This window comes from Eretmochelys imbricata, chromosome 9 (assembly GCF_965152235.1).
Source record: "Eretmochelys imbricata isolate rEreImb1 chromosome 9, rEreImb1.hap1, whole genome shotgun sequence".
Classification (NCBI taxonomy): Eukaryota; Metazoa; Chordata; order Testudines; family Cheloniidae; genus Eretmochelys; species Eretmochelys imbricata.
In genome coordinates, this window is record NC_135580.1 from 7,805,543 (window position 1) to 7,820,693 (window position 15,151).

General features: G+C 44.6%; 1 protein-coding gene across 5 annotated transcripts in view; it reads right to left on the reverse strand.

Moving 5' to 3' along the window:
* Positions 1-14,506, reverse strand: part of ABCC5 (ATP binding cassette subfamily C member 5) — a 65,920-nt gene extending 51,414 nt beyond the window's left edge. For all 5 annotated transcript variants that reach the window (XM_077825657.1, XM_077825658.1, XM_077825656.1 and 2 more), the window contains exons 1-2: positions 14,396-14,506; positions 12,345-12,527 (exon numbers count right to left, since the gene is read on the reverse strand). In XM_077825657.1, coding sequence (XP_077681783.1) covers positions 12,345-12,473 — 129 coding nt within the window. In that variant the 5' untranslated portion in view covers positions 12,474-12,527; positions 14,396-14,506. The remainder of the gene's footprint in view (positions 1-12,344; positions 12,528-14,395) is intronic.
* Positions 14,507-15,151: the final 645 nt, after the last annotated feature.

Genomic DNA, 15,151 nt, shown 5'->3' on the forward strand with positions numbered 1-15,151 from the left:
TTTCAAATTTATTTGAGCATAAGCTTTCGTGATGTGCATCCGATGAAGTGAGCTGTAGCTCACGAAAGCTTATGCTCAAATAAACCTGTTAGTCTCTAAGGTGCCACAAGCACTCCTTTTCTTTTTGCGAATACAGACTAACACTGCTGCTACTCTGAAACAGGTTTTCACTTCACTTCTTTGCCAGTGACATGTAATGGAAGAATGCATGAAAATTTCAGGGTCCCTCCTAGTATGAGCTGCTCCATTGCAGAAGACATGAAAAACAGCTCCTCCCTGCTCCACCACCCATCTCAATTCAGAGACAAATGTGACTTTTCTACCCAAGCGAGTGACTTTAGAACTGATTAACTCTGATTTGCCTAGAAGCTCCCCCGAAACACAGCTACTGAAAATCCAATCACCCTCTATAATCCCACACACTGCCAGTACATGCGATTTGGGGATCACCATCACTACACAAAGTCTCTTCCTACATGTGGTTGCTCATTTTCTGAGCCTGGCTAAGTGGAAGCTTACACTACAAAACCATACACACCCGGTGTTAAACTACGGACATGTAAATGCAGGTTTAGGTTAACACACCCACTCTATACATAGGTACTGCAGGAGTCTACAAACAAATGATTTTTCACATCATACTAGCTAAGAATCAGGGAGTAAGTTAAAGCTGTAATATGTTTGACCAGTTTTTTTGTGAGTTGAGTGTGTTTAGAAATGGCCTTTAAATATTAACTGCTTTCTACGGGGTCTTTAAACCAAAAGTATAAATATATACCTAGGCCCTGGCCACTACATACATAATCAGAGACAGGTCGATTTTTTTTAATAAACATTTTGACACCAGACTTATCCATAACATTCACTATATCACTAATTTATGTAACACGGATACAAAGAAAATACACAGGCCTCACAGATGAATATATTTTTAAAATTCCAGGTCTTAAAAAAATAGATGGGGAAGAGAGGAAGATGTAGACCAGCTCCATTCCCAATTACAGATTACTGGTGGGAAGCATTATATTTTATGGAACCACCCCTCAAAACAACATTTGAAGCTACATCTTAGCTCTGAAACCAAACATTTATATTTCCATTCTAGGTCTCCAACAATTTGCATGGATCAAGTTTTAATATTTAAACTTAACCACTTGGGCATATCATAGTACGAGAGCAGCAATTATAGTTAAGACTTCATAACAGTTTCCATTGTAACCCATTTTCCATCAAGAAGAAGAAGAGTTAAGAGTTAAGTTAAGTTTGTACATAGAACAACCTGCATTAATGGAGTGCTTCACCACGCAATCTGACAGCCCTATTTGTGACACCGACAGGCCAGCTCAGTTTCCAGGCTGAAATTTCATGGCGTATCTGACTAGATTCACTACCCTCGCAAGTTTGAGCAAAATCAGTTCAGCCATTCTTTGGCACAGAGAGTAAGAAAGTTTATCCTGTTATACAAGAATGCTAGCAACTCTTTTGTATCATAAAATGGCAGGGCTGGAAGGGATCTCAGGAGGTCATCTAGTTCAACCCCCTGCTTAAAGCAGGGCCAATCTCCAATTTTTGCCCCAGATCCCTAAATGGCCCCCTCAAGGATTGAACTCACAACCCTGGGTTTAGCAAGCCAATGCTCAAATCACTGACCTATCCCTCCCCCATATTGTCAAAATCGCTGTGGGTTGAACATTTCGATTTGGTATGGTAACATCTCTCACTGAGCAGCAGTACTCCTGCCTATTCTGTAGGAAAGTGGTTTGATTTGACTAAGTTATTAGCCTCCAGGAGAAAAGGAAGTCACCAACCTGGACATAGTATCAGAGGGTAGCCGTGTTAGTCTGTATCCACAAAAACAACAAGGAGTCCAGTGGCACCTTAAAGACTAACAGATTTATTTGGGCATAAGCTTTCGTGGGTAAAAAACCACTCCTTTAGATGCACGGAGTCAAGCTGGACATACAGATTAGATATTTTGCTAAACTTGAGAGATGCAGCTCAGGAATGCTGTGTTGTTTGTGAATATTTAGCTGCAAACCAGCAAAAACCTTAGCGGTTGTGTAAGGGCTGAAGTTGCAGGGAAAAAATGGATGACGCATTGCATTTAGTAGTAATGTGTGATTGTGTAACTAAAGAATGTGGCAAAAATACATATGTGAAAAGAGGAAGAGTTAAGTTTGTACATAAAACAACCTGCATTTTCAAAACGGAGTGCTTCACCACGCAATCTGACAGCCCTATTTGTGACACCGACAGGCCAGCTCAAATCAAATCCATAGGCCAATTCACTTGTATGTGAATATCAAAGAAATGTTAATGTTCTTGTCTTCACTTGCCTATAATCTGTTTATCACCACATTACATCTATCCCATACTTTATTAAACCTAGATCAAAAGTATATGTTAGAGTAAAGATAAAAATTTACTTTATGTGTAAGCTTTATGAAAACTAATGAAAGACTGTTTGTAACTAAACACATTGTGTACATCTCTGTAATTGGATTGCTCATCACATGAGATTGGAACTTTGTAATTGTAAATGCATGCTAACTTCAAAGCATGGGTCATTGGATTTGACAGTGCAAAATCCACACAGACCCAGTATGCGTTTAGTCAAAGGAAAAGCCCATGCTGTGATGAAAACACTTGCCAGATTGCTTTCCAGGGAAAACAGCTGTACGAATGAATCCAGGGAATGATCTTGTCTCTCTGAGCTGTTTGGACACTTTCAGAGAACATTCCAGATGCAAGACAGAGATCTCCAAAGGGTTATTTTGGGTAACTCTGAGACTCTTAGGGAAAACTAGCAGAGCACTACATCTCTGCTATCACTTTTGATTTACAACCTTGGACTCACCTGTTAATGTATTTTACCTGCTTTAACCTCTCACTAACTCATTTTGTTTTCTTAACTAATGAACCTTTATGTTAGTTTATTAGAGAAACTGGCTGTCAGTTTTTGGCACAAGGTGGAGAGTATCCATTGACCTGGGGTAAGTGGCTGATCCTTTGGGATTGGGAGTAATCTAACTGTTGCCTGATTTAGGAGGTTAATAATAATTTGGATAATATGGGTTGTAGGCTCAACAATCTGTTTGATCAGAAGACAGTAAGGTCCTTGTCCCGAATCAGGCTCAACAGAATTTACAAAGCCTGTTGTGTCCATATATCATATGGCAGGTGAGTGGACAAGAGTGCATCCAGAATGGGGTGGGGGGGATTGTGTCTTAGTCTGTTGCTTGTTTTTGTTGAGCCAATACAAACATCTAAACTGAATAATCTTGCGCTCATTCCCCACTTGCCTATGCCTCAGAGATCCACACTGTAGGTCCTCCTAGGTTACTGTGTCTGCTCAGAGGCTGGTGGGATAGTTCTATCAGAGGGGAGAGGAACGCTCACAGCTTTAAGAATAAAAATTCTGAAGAAAAAATTCTGAAGATGGTATTATTATCTCTTATTTCCCTCCTCTTGACCATAGAAACCACTTTCTCTCCTCCCCATACACACACTGTCAGTGACAGGATTCCCTGTGTATGTTTGTTTTAGTAAGAACTGAAGTTCTAATAAATGAACTGTAATCCAGTTCCTGACAGTAGTGCAGAAGCTCCACTACAGGGCAGTCAAACTACTGAGAAGAGTGGACAAAAACTGAATTTTTAGAACCACTATCCCCTCAAAGTTATTCCTTTAGAGTTCATCTCCTTGGTCTCCCACTGTAGGATACATCCCAAAATACTTCCCATTGTCTGTCATCTTACCTCTTGCCTTGTCTCTGTATCTCACTTTCACTGACTAACTGTTCCTTCTCTGCTCTTCTCCTCTGCCTCCTATAGCAAGAGGACATATGCAACTACCATCATGGCAGAGCCAATCCACTCCCTCCTGTCAGTATGCTGCTACCTCTGTCTACAGGACATGGAGGAATGGAGCAATGGGAGTCCAGCAGAAAGAATTGCTGGACCAGCACTCCTCTACTGCAGCAATTTACTCACAGCATTAGCAGAGCAGAAACAGCACAAAAGTGGAATTTCTCCTCCAATACATGAGGTGTAGGCTAATTGCCTGGCAGAAGCAAAGATGGGTTTTTAAGAATGAGTGTTTTTCCACTCATGGACGAAAATTAACAACACTCTGATAAGCTCTTAGGGTATGTATACACTGCAATTAAACGCCTGCAGCTGACTACTGTCAGCTGACTGGGGCTTGCAGGTCTTGGGCTGTAAAACTGCTGTGTAGATATTGGGGCTCAGTCTGGAGCCCGAGCCCTGGGAAGCTGCGACCCTCTAGTCCAAGCCCAAAAGGTCAATGCGGCAATTTTACAGCCCCACAGCCTGAGCCAGCTGACATTGGCCAGCCTTGGGTGTTTAACTGCAGTGTAGACATACCTTTAGATCCCCCAGTATCCTACTGCATGATTAGATAAAATGAATGGTTCCTTGCAGTCCCGGAATCTCCAAGTGCAGAATGAAAAAAATGCAATCATTAATTTCCAACACCCAGAAATTTAATTATTACAGTATGGGATGTGACGTCTAAGATTTCTGGTGGCAGGTTTTGGGAATTGTGTACCTTGTATGCAGTTTTTCTTCTATGTTAGTGTAAGCAGAGTCAGGATGAGCTCCACCCTGTCATCCGGTGGTGAGGTGTGGCAAGTTGTGGAAAAGAACTTCAGGGGCCGATCTCATTTGCATAGGCACACCCACCCCGCCTAGAATGAGGCCATAGCTGCCCAAATGGTCACTTTGGCTGCTGTGGGATCCCCAGTGTCTCTGTTATTGGGGCAGGAAGAATAAATTGCTATTACCCTGATTATGGGAACTGTGCTTGGAACTGTACTTGGCCTTTTGTTATGATGGAGGGACTCACCATCAACTAAGTAGCACTCGCTAGGCAAGAGTCATGGGTTCCAAAACTGTGAATTGAGAAACTGGGGACAAGTATTAATGCTTGGTGGTATGGGCCTCTTGGTGAGGGCCTTACATGCTAATTGCACTTCCTCCTCTCTCCACTGTGGATTATCAGAGCTAATTTTGATTAAATTAGGAGTCTAGTTACAGGCTGCTAAGCTCACTTTGGGCTAATGGTGCCAGCACTGAGGCTCCCCTACTACAAGCTGAATTCACCAAAGAGCTGAACTGACTAAGAGCTGAAATCACTGAGCATTGTGTTAAGTAGTGGGGGAGCCTGAAGATATATTGTGGAGCAGTTTGCGGGATGGCTGGAGTGCCTTGTGGACAGGCTGGCAGAGCAGTTCATAGGACGGCGGGAGCTGCTTGTGGGACATGGAGCAGTTTGCTGGCGGAGCGGAGCCCTATGGAGCTGCGGGGCAGTCAGCTTCAGATCATGTAAGGTGCCCCTTACTTCTCTTCCACCCAGGTTGGGAGGTAAAGCTCTGCAGATAAACTTTCGAACTCTACGGCTGCCCTGACCAGGGACAGAGACCTTTGCGTCATGGGACTTTGGGTGATTTTGGGTTGCTGCACTCAAGAACCAAAGCGAAAGGACACAACCCAATTTGCTGGGGGGGGGGGGGGAAATTGCTCATGGGTTGTGTTATGAATTCTGTTGGTGGCGTTTCCCCAACATAATGCCACATTGTTTCTCTCTGTTATTAAAAGGCTTTTTGCCACACTCAGACTCTGTGCTTGCGAGAGGGGAAGTATTGCCTCTTGGAGGCACCCAGCGGGGGTGGTATATATTTGTCCCAGGTCCCTGGGTGGGGGCTCGAGCCGGTTTTGCATTGTGTTATTGGAATGGATCCCCTAGATATTGAACCCGGCCCTTGTTGCTGCCAACTCTGACGGGCAGAAGGGTCACATTAGCCGTAGTAAACTGAACTATGAGACAGTGACCAGAATTCGACTTCTACTTTACTTAAGTTGTAGCAGATGAAGAGAAGGTAAAACTACCAAATCCTAGAACAGTTTCTATCTGAACTTGCTAAATGGATCAAATTAATGCACAAAGATACCTTCCAATGTGATAAGAGATTTTACATGTGCAAACAAATGCCTCAAGCTGGTGAGCACAGTTGTAAAAGTAGCAGAACAGACTGCTATCATCAAGTTTTCAAAAAGCATACATGTAAACACAGCCATGTTTACTTTGCCCCTGTATATCGCCTCCAACACAGCCAAATGTTGATGGATCTGCTCACTTGGGCAGCAATTAAGCAAACAAATTCAGAACTTTGTGCCAAGTATGTCATCTTGATAAATGGCGCCAATGGTGCTTCACCCTATTTCTACAGCTAATCCACCAGGATTAGCTTCAAACATCACCTACAACTAAAGACACATAGAAAGGTCTTCAGATATAAAAAAATGCCAGCTCAGAACAAATTCTAAAGCCCATTTAAGTCCACTGACTACATGGGAACAGAGACTGTTTTATAGAGCGCTTGACTATTTAAAAGATTATCTGGAAAACGTGTGTATCAGTATTTTCCACAGATTTTGGTCATTTTTCCCCCCAGCACCTGAATCTCAGCGAGATTCATTTGTAGAGCTCCTAGCATATGTAATAGGAGTCTTACTAATGTCCAATAGCAATTGTGTGGATTGCTGATCAGCCAGTCTACACTCAGGCTCCCAGTACTATAGACCAGCCCAATGGTGGAGGTGAATGGGTGCCAACAACAGTGAGAAATTTTAGGAGTTTTCCTAGTGTAGGCAGGACCTTTGTCTGTTTCAGGACCTAAAAATGTGGTGCTGAATCCCAGCCCTCTTGAGACCTTTAAGCCTTATGGATGTTCAGTGCTATCCCTGCAAGGCCTGCAAACACGCCTACCTAGGCGAACGGTCTTCACCCAATAGAGCATTCAGGAAGTAATCCTGAGTAGGAATGGGGAGAATGGGAAAGACTGCAACTCCAACTTGGCAACATGGATTTTATCTGATTCAATTGATGAGTCACTGTGATCAGAAAGAAATCAATGTGGGTGCAGCACCAATCACCAGTGTTTGCACCACGTTTGAGAGGCGGTCACATCCAGGTCCCGTGGCAAAGACCCTAAGGGTATGTCTGTGTGGCAGCTGGGAGCATGCCTCCAAGCACAGGTAGACAGACACACATTAGCTCTTCTCGAGTTAGCATACTACAGGCAGCCGAATGACTATGGCAGCAGTGGCTCAAGCTAGCCACCAGAACACAAACCCAACCCACCCTCTGGGTATATACCAGTGGCCTGAGCCACTACCACGCTGCTATTTTTAACTAGGGTGACCAATCGGAATGGGACAGGGGGATAAACAGGTTGCCCATTTAAGACAAAGTCCCTAATATCAGGATGTCTGGTCACGCTATTTTTAACACACTAACTGAAGTGGAGCTAGTGTCTGTCTACCCACACTGGGAAGCACACTCCCAGCTGCTGTGTACCCTAAGCCTGAGCAGAGTGTGTTGGGGCAGGGTGGAGATAAATTACGGTGTTTTAACCTATATTACTTACACACACACACCCCCTAATTACTGCTTCAAGTTAAAAACTGACACCTCAAATTCAGGAATTTCCAGGAGTACACCAGACCCTAGCTAGAACGCGGGATTTGGGATCCATGCGTGGTACCGCGTTAACCGCATTATAGTAGGGACCACATTAAAATGAATTGCAATTGAAGTAATTAAATTTGGGATCCATGGCTGCAACTGCGTTATATGCGAATTTGCACTATATAGACGCGCGTTCTAGCGAGGGTCTGGTGTATTACATATCACTGTTTCAAAATGCTTTTGGTTTTTAGGCCTTTCTGATAAATTACTTCCTACCATAGCCCTTAAAGCTTTTCTGGAATGTCAAATTCTTTCCATTCCTTGTAATGTCTCTCTTTCTGCAGTGGACTTCATGGACACAACTTCCAATAGGGTCCCAGGTAAGGAAATATAAGCAATGCAATCTTTCTGATATACTTCTTTAAAGTACATGGTTAAGAAGTTTGAGAACAAAGGATATTAACGCATGTATTAAAATTCTAGTGAGATATTAATGGGATGTTTTGAAACATGCAGTATATATTTAATCTGGTAAAACACACTGGCTTTTTAGCATCAGTAAAATGATTGTTTGTGGAACCCTGCAACTACCTTTAGATTTGTTAGCACCAGAGAGCAGCATCTTTCATCAGGAAATTAAACACTATAAAACACAACGGTGCTAATTAGCACAGCATCTCCTTATACAGGAGCAAAGTTAAGTGTTTAATGCATCTTACAAAATAGAATATTAAGGTCTCTTCTACAACATGGCTTTTAAAAATCCAGTGTGGCAAAAGCACATGTATAATTTTTATTTGTTATTGCTATTATGTCCATCTTGGGTCAATAAGATTTTCACTGGAATTATACTGCTTTTAATTTTTAGCTTCCCAAAACACTTTTCACAGGTCCAAGTTTCTATGACAATGCCTCTATCAGGTAGCATCAGGTTTCCTTGGGGATTATTCTTACCTGTATGACAGGGCACTGAGAGTTAATATTTCAGGAATCCTGCCTGAGATAAATACCATCTCTTTTTGTCCACACAGCCAAGATCTGATAGTGCTGTGAGCATGATACCCTTAGCTTTCATGAAAGGAGCGACTCACTCAGCAAATACTATACCTACCCCGTATCAGCCATCCCTAGAGATTTAGGAATAGCCCTTTCAGCCTTCTTTTGACAGAAGACTCGAGGCCACAATGCCACGCCCTGGGAGCGGATGGAATAAGTAGCATATGAGTGGGAACTCCCTAGGACAAAACAACACAGAATCTTCACATGCTCAGGATTGGAGAGCGACCCAGGATTGACATGACATCCACCAGTAGCCTCTGGGGTCTTGGCTATGCAATGGCTCATACGCCATCCTTTTACCCATGAAAGATCTAATTTAGGAGACAAGTGAACATTTTGCTGATCTCAATTTACTAAGTAGGATGTGCACAACTACTGCTTCTTAAAAGCAGTTTTTAGCACACAGAGAAATGCAGAAACCAGAACTTGGAAGACACACTCAGAGGCAAGTCTGGTCTGATGCAGCTGCAGCCCTGCCTGGAAGCATGAGAACCTGGTGACTAATAAAAAAATACATACATACATACGTACATACATACATACCACCACCTACTTCTTACATAGCATTTTTCCATCCATAGATCTCAGAGCACTTTACAAAAGGAGGCCAAGTGTCATTACTCAGCACTCCACTTACTTTGCAGCTCCCACTACTTATGAGAGCCACTGAAGAGGACACCCCCCGCTCCCCAGGACGAGAGGAGGCACATGCCTTCATGCTCCTATGCATGGACAAGAGGAAATTAACACCCCATCTTCCTCTCAGAATAAAAAAAAGCTGTGCAAACACTTCTCTGGCATCACACTTCACAACAAGTGTACTGTGGTACATTTGAGGCTCGGTTTCAATGCAGTACAGCTCTGAATGTCCACATTTCAGCATTTTCATTTCAGCTCTTTGTAGCGGCAACTTTGTTGAACAGAAACTCTAGTTTCACACAACTCACGTTTTCAGCTGTGTTGTAATTAGGAACAACAAAACTACAAATATTGAGCAATCCAGCTAGCATTAGCAACATTTAGCAGTTTAGTAAAATAAATTGCTTAGTTTAAAAAAAAAAAAGTCAAAGTGTTCTGTACAGGTTGTTTGTTCTACATTTAATAAATACTGACCAAAATTGTTTGAGCGCCCTCTGCCAGGACCCTCACGTTATTTATTTGTACTATCCGATTGGGTCTTCTGGGCACTACTGCCCAGGCTCCACTGTGCTAGGCAATCTGCATGCACACACGCACGCTCTCACACGCTAAAAAAGAGTAACAATGATAGATAAGCAACCAGCAGATTTTTTTTTTTTTTAAACAAGAACTGACTTGAGGGGTTTTTTGTGGGGTTTTTTTTGTTTTTTACACTGTTGTTCTACACCAGAACTTTCTAAATCTTATTGTCCCTTCTTTGAGACTTACCTGTTTTCTGATTTTTTACCATAGCTTCCTGTTTTGTCCTTCTCGGTTAACCCTTCGACCGTGGGGTTTTTTGTGTTTTTAAACATATATAAATACATAAACCCAGCCCTACTGCTCCCTGTCCAGCCTGGAGCCCTGGACGATTCATCCCACCTTTGTTCTCAGCCTTCCACTCAGAATTCCGCACTTGTGGCTGACAAAAGTAGAGAGTGTTCCACACAGCAGGCACCCCTCAAGTTCCAAACACTCAGAGGGTGCATGGCCTTTCCTGACCATCCACAGCAGGGAACTCCTCAGTGGGGCCAGGTGTAGAGGTGCATCTCCAAAGACTATCCTGAACGTAGCTCAAAAGTGAATTTCAAAGCAAATGACCATGAAGTTTATTTCTTCTCAGTTGTTCCAAGAGAATAATTTGAAGCACAACACCCCAATCAGTACAAGGGGTACTGTACTAACTGCAGTTTACAAGGAGGTAAACAGCAGCTCATTCCCAGCAGCTTTAATAGGCTCACTGCAGGAATTACCCTATGCAGGAGCATGTTCTTAGGATGCAGGCCAATCAGAAGAACCATCCTAATATGGCTTCAGCTGGACTAAAACCCATTGGCTAGAAAAGAAACAAGGCTCCCCACCAATGGTAACACTGTTGTCACCACCAATTCAACAGTGAAGAGATGCTACTGGATAATGTATATTGGGTTGTAAGCCAATCATAATAATGTAATCAATGCTGCTCAGACGCTGCACCATGACTTCAGAGGGGCCCTGCTTCAGTACCGTTGCCCGCATTAAAGCAGAAGTCAGATGTTCTGACTTGCCCTGAACAATGTCTGTTATCAATATTATGCTGAGTCACAGAGACTGTGCAGAAACTAAGAGAACTGCAGAGAATGCAAGTACACTCGGCATTCTGCCCCACTGCAGAACAGACCATTCTATAACAATTCAGCCTCTAGTACTGCAATGCTTTGGCCAGGGTTACAACCAACTGCCAAAACACAACTTTATTGCCATTTATCTTACTTTATTGGTACTTTACATGTAAAAACACAAGTTCAGATTACCTGACATTTAATATTAGCCTTTACAACAACATTCTCAATACTTGCTTTAAAACATTCATAGACTTCTCGTGAAAAAAAAAGTAACTGGTAACTATTTTTCATACTGGGGATTTCAGACAGCTGATCTTTCTAAGGTGTTTACTATGAATCCTGACAAATTAGCATGTTTACTAGAGTTTCATATTGTGTGCATATACAAATAATAGAGAATCCAAACCTAAGCAAGACACATTTGCAGTATTAATCACTTACTTTATTTGCTGTTTAAACTAGTATTTACTTCCTTAGCACTTAGATACAAAAATTCTTGAGAAAAAGATATGCCCCAATAGATTTCAAAAGCGTCAGTAGTTATAGTAAACATCCCTAATCTAACTTCAATTGGCATAAATAACTGGTTCTGAGCTACACCTTTCACAAAAGTGGATCATGATGGTCAAGATTTATTGAGTAGTTGGGTTTTTCTGCACACCAATTTGTCTTGCAGTGTTTATGTTCCTGTTAAGGTTACCGCTAGCTATACATCTGCATAACTCCATTCTTATTAACCCATCACAAACTCACCAGTCCAGATAACATTGGAGAACACTAGCACAGCAGCTGAATGGCAGTGCCAATGCCAGAGTTTGGTTCTTAACTGGCAGGGACAGTTAACTACTTCAGTGTACAGCACAGGAAACACAATCAGCACTAAATAGTAAAGAACTAGAGATATGTAGTGGTATATGGGATATAATAAAGATTCGAATTCATCCCTCTAAGTACAAACAATTCCTACTAAGGCAAGTTAAACATCTGCTTCAGGAAAATAATCCAGAACAAACGCAGTGCATGATTAAGAATATCTTTAAGCTGCTAGCTCTGACTGGGGCTTGATTAGCAAGAGCTCTTTATGTTTTCATGCCATTTCTGTTGCCTCTGTGTTCAGAAGCATCATTCCAATGGTTAAACCTGACTTGTGCTTACAGATTTCTCTTGGCTTTATATCACCACAATTATACAGATGGCCTGATAAATGTGCATCAGAAAATGTTGTCTGTAAGAATATTTGGCATAATTAAGTTTAGTTTATTTAGTACTTCTTGAGAAAATGTATTTCAGTTTTGAGCATCTGTTAAGCACTAGTCTCCCTCACTAGTGCAATTTTGCACTAGAGGTTAATATATGTACAGCATTCCTTCAAATGACCTCTCCTATGCAAGACGCAGAATGTCCATCATTGACCTTCAAGGTAACAAAGCTGGCATGGCAAAATAGGGGTTGCTATATGTAATTTATTAAGCAGCCACACAGAGACATGGAGAGTGGAAAAGAGAAACTGACCTTATATTTAGCTTGCTGGAATTTCAACCCTTCCTGCTCTTGGAACTGCTCCGAGCCGGCTCTCTCCCTCACATTTCTATACCCAGGACTGGGTATAACATACTCTTTTCCTAGGTCGATGTCTTTCATCTTCTCCTTCCGTAAACGCCAGGGTTTACAGTTGTATTTTCACCTCAGAAAAATCTAAAGAGAATTAAAATCCCACTTTAAAACATATGTCCTACGCCCTAAACAACCCTATATGATTAATAGGAAGCTTTTTAACCAAAGGTCTTGGGCAGCAATTTTGAAATCCTATTATAACATGTGACCAAACTACTCCACAGTGCCTTGTGGAGAACTGATTCAAGAGCACATGAACCCCTTGCTAAGCTAGTTAAAGGGTATCCATAAGTAACCATGAGACTAAAGTGACTCAGTGCGGAAGCGCCACTATAATATCTAGCCTACTTATAATTTTCAAGTATTTGTATCCTTATGTAATCTTAATTGCTAGAGATCAGTCATTTGATTCTAGCAAATTATAATTTTTTTCAAAAATGTTTTAATATCAAACACCTAGAGCTCTATTTTCTTGATTGTGTAATTTTACATATTAGCATTTCAAAATAGTATGCTAGTTTTAACACCCATAGGACATACAGCATGCATCTCTGCAAATCTAGCACAAGATATTGTCAGTCTTCTCTACAGCGCCCACAGACACTATGAAAAAAGCCTATTCTTAAAAAGATAATTTTTTCTCCCACACAAGTACTATTCATCTTCATTACAAATTTGTACAAGCATTAAAATGTATTTGCATTAGATTACATGCCTGCCTGTACATTTATTTATAAAGAAACGCTTTGGGTTGCTGTTCTTTTCAGACTGTTAAGTCTTTCAGGTTAGAACAGCAAATTTATCCATAAACCTGCTGGCCTTAAAGTCACTTTGTCCCACGGCATTACATTTTATATCTCCATAGTTGATTTAAAAAAACAAGTCACTGTGAAAAGGTCAGCTTAAATCATACTGCAGCCAGAAAAATGTAGCAGCAGGTCTGGTCTGGTGCAATGGACCAGAAGCCTCTCATATTAATTGCATAAAGATCATCATCCAGGCTATTTCTGTAACATGCCCTTTGCCTCATATTTACAACTGGCCCTATTGACTTACAAGGTGGGTGAAGTAAGATCTTTCATTGGACCAATTTTTGATGGTGAGAGACAGACAGAAACGGGTCCAGTACAAGGTATCACCTCACCCACCTTGCCTCTCTAATATCCCGGGACCCCTCCCCGGCCACCACGCAACCTATTTACTCACAGAGAACCAGACGGTTTCCCACTATGCCCCTCCAGAGAGATCCAGCCACTGGAGCAGGAATCCACTGAACACACATGGGCCGCCTTGCCCCCACCCTTGCCTGCCTTGGGGTTTATTTGTCTGCGCCGGGCGAGAGCGGTTCTTCATCGCGCTGCCGCCGGGCCTCCGCTGGCCTCCAGGGGGGTCGTGTACCTCGCGGGAGGCCCCACCACCTCCGCCGCAGCCCCCGCTGCGGGGCCAGCCGCACCCGGCACCCAAGGGCTACGGGGCCAGCGCCACGAACCCACAGGCACCGGCAACCCCGCCTGCAGATCTGCAGACAGGAGCGGCCACCTGTCCGCCCCCCCCCGCGCCCCAAAGCCGCCGTGCACCCCCCCCCCGCTCCCTAACACAGGGCGGGTGTAGCCCCCCCCGCGCCGCTGCACCTGCCCGCCACATAAACAAGGGAGGGGTCCGCGGCCCTGACTGCCTCTGCACCCCAATCCCGCCCCCACATGGGACCGGGGGGGGAGGTGGCGCGCGCGCCCCCGCGGCCCGTCCCATGGATCCCGGGGGGGGTCTCCCCCCCGGTACAGGGGTAATGCCCCCTCCCAGCCCGGTCGCCGCCTGGGTGCCCGGGGCACCGGCCTCCCCCTCCCGCCCTCCGGGCGGCCCGGCCGCACCAGTCCCCGGCGCACGGTCGGGGGAGAGGGTGTGAGGGGAAAGCGCGCGCGCGCGCGCCCCCCGCCGCCGCGGGCCGTTACCTCGCCCGGCTTCTGCCCCGCTGCTGCGGCTTCGCCACTCAGCGGCCCCCGCAGCCAAACCACAACCTTATAGCGGCGCCGGCGGCCCCACTGCGCCGGCGCGGTGCCGAGTCTCGCGCGGGGAACGACGGGAAGCGTAGTCCCCCCAAGTAAGGCTGCGGAGCCGAGCCTCGGGGGCAGGAACGACAATTCCCGGCAGCCCCCGCGCCGGCCGGCTCCCACACTCTCCCGGCCGGTGCCGCAGCGCCCGCCGGGCCTGGAACGTTCTCCGCGGCCCTGGGGCCCCCCCACGAGCTGAAGGGGGAGGGGTGAACCTGGGGGAGGGTCCGACCCCGCTGCGGGACCGGGGGTGGGGGCAGGCAGCATGCAAGGGTGGGGGCAGGACGCTCTGCAAACGGGAGCCGCCCCCCCCTTCGCCGCGGGGCGGCGCGCGCCCCTACCGAACGGGACTAGGGCCAGGCCCATAGCGGGGGGGGAATGTGTCTCTCTGCCGGCAGGCACAGCTGGAGCGAGGCCCCTGGCTTCTACGGCCCTTGTTCTTTCACCCAGGCCAGGTCATTTACATTGCATTAGGCCTGGCTGCAGGGGGGCAGCTTAGAGAGACCCACAAAAAAAAACCATCACCACCACCCCCCCATAAATTGAAAGACAGATTCCACTGGAGGTTGTGTCTCATGGGGAAAGACCCTGCTGCAGGCCATCGAGACAAAGCATTAGGAGGATCTGCATTCTCATCGTGTTCATTGGGAGTATCCT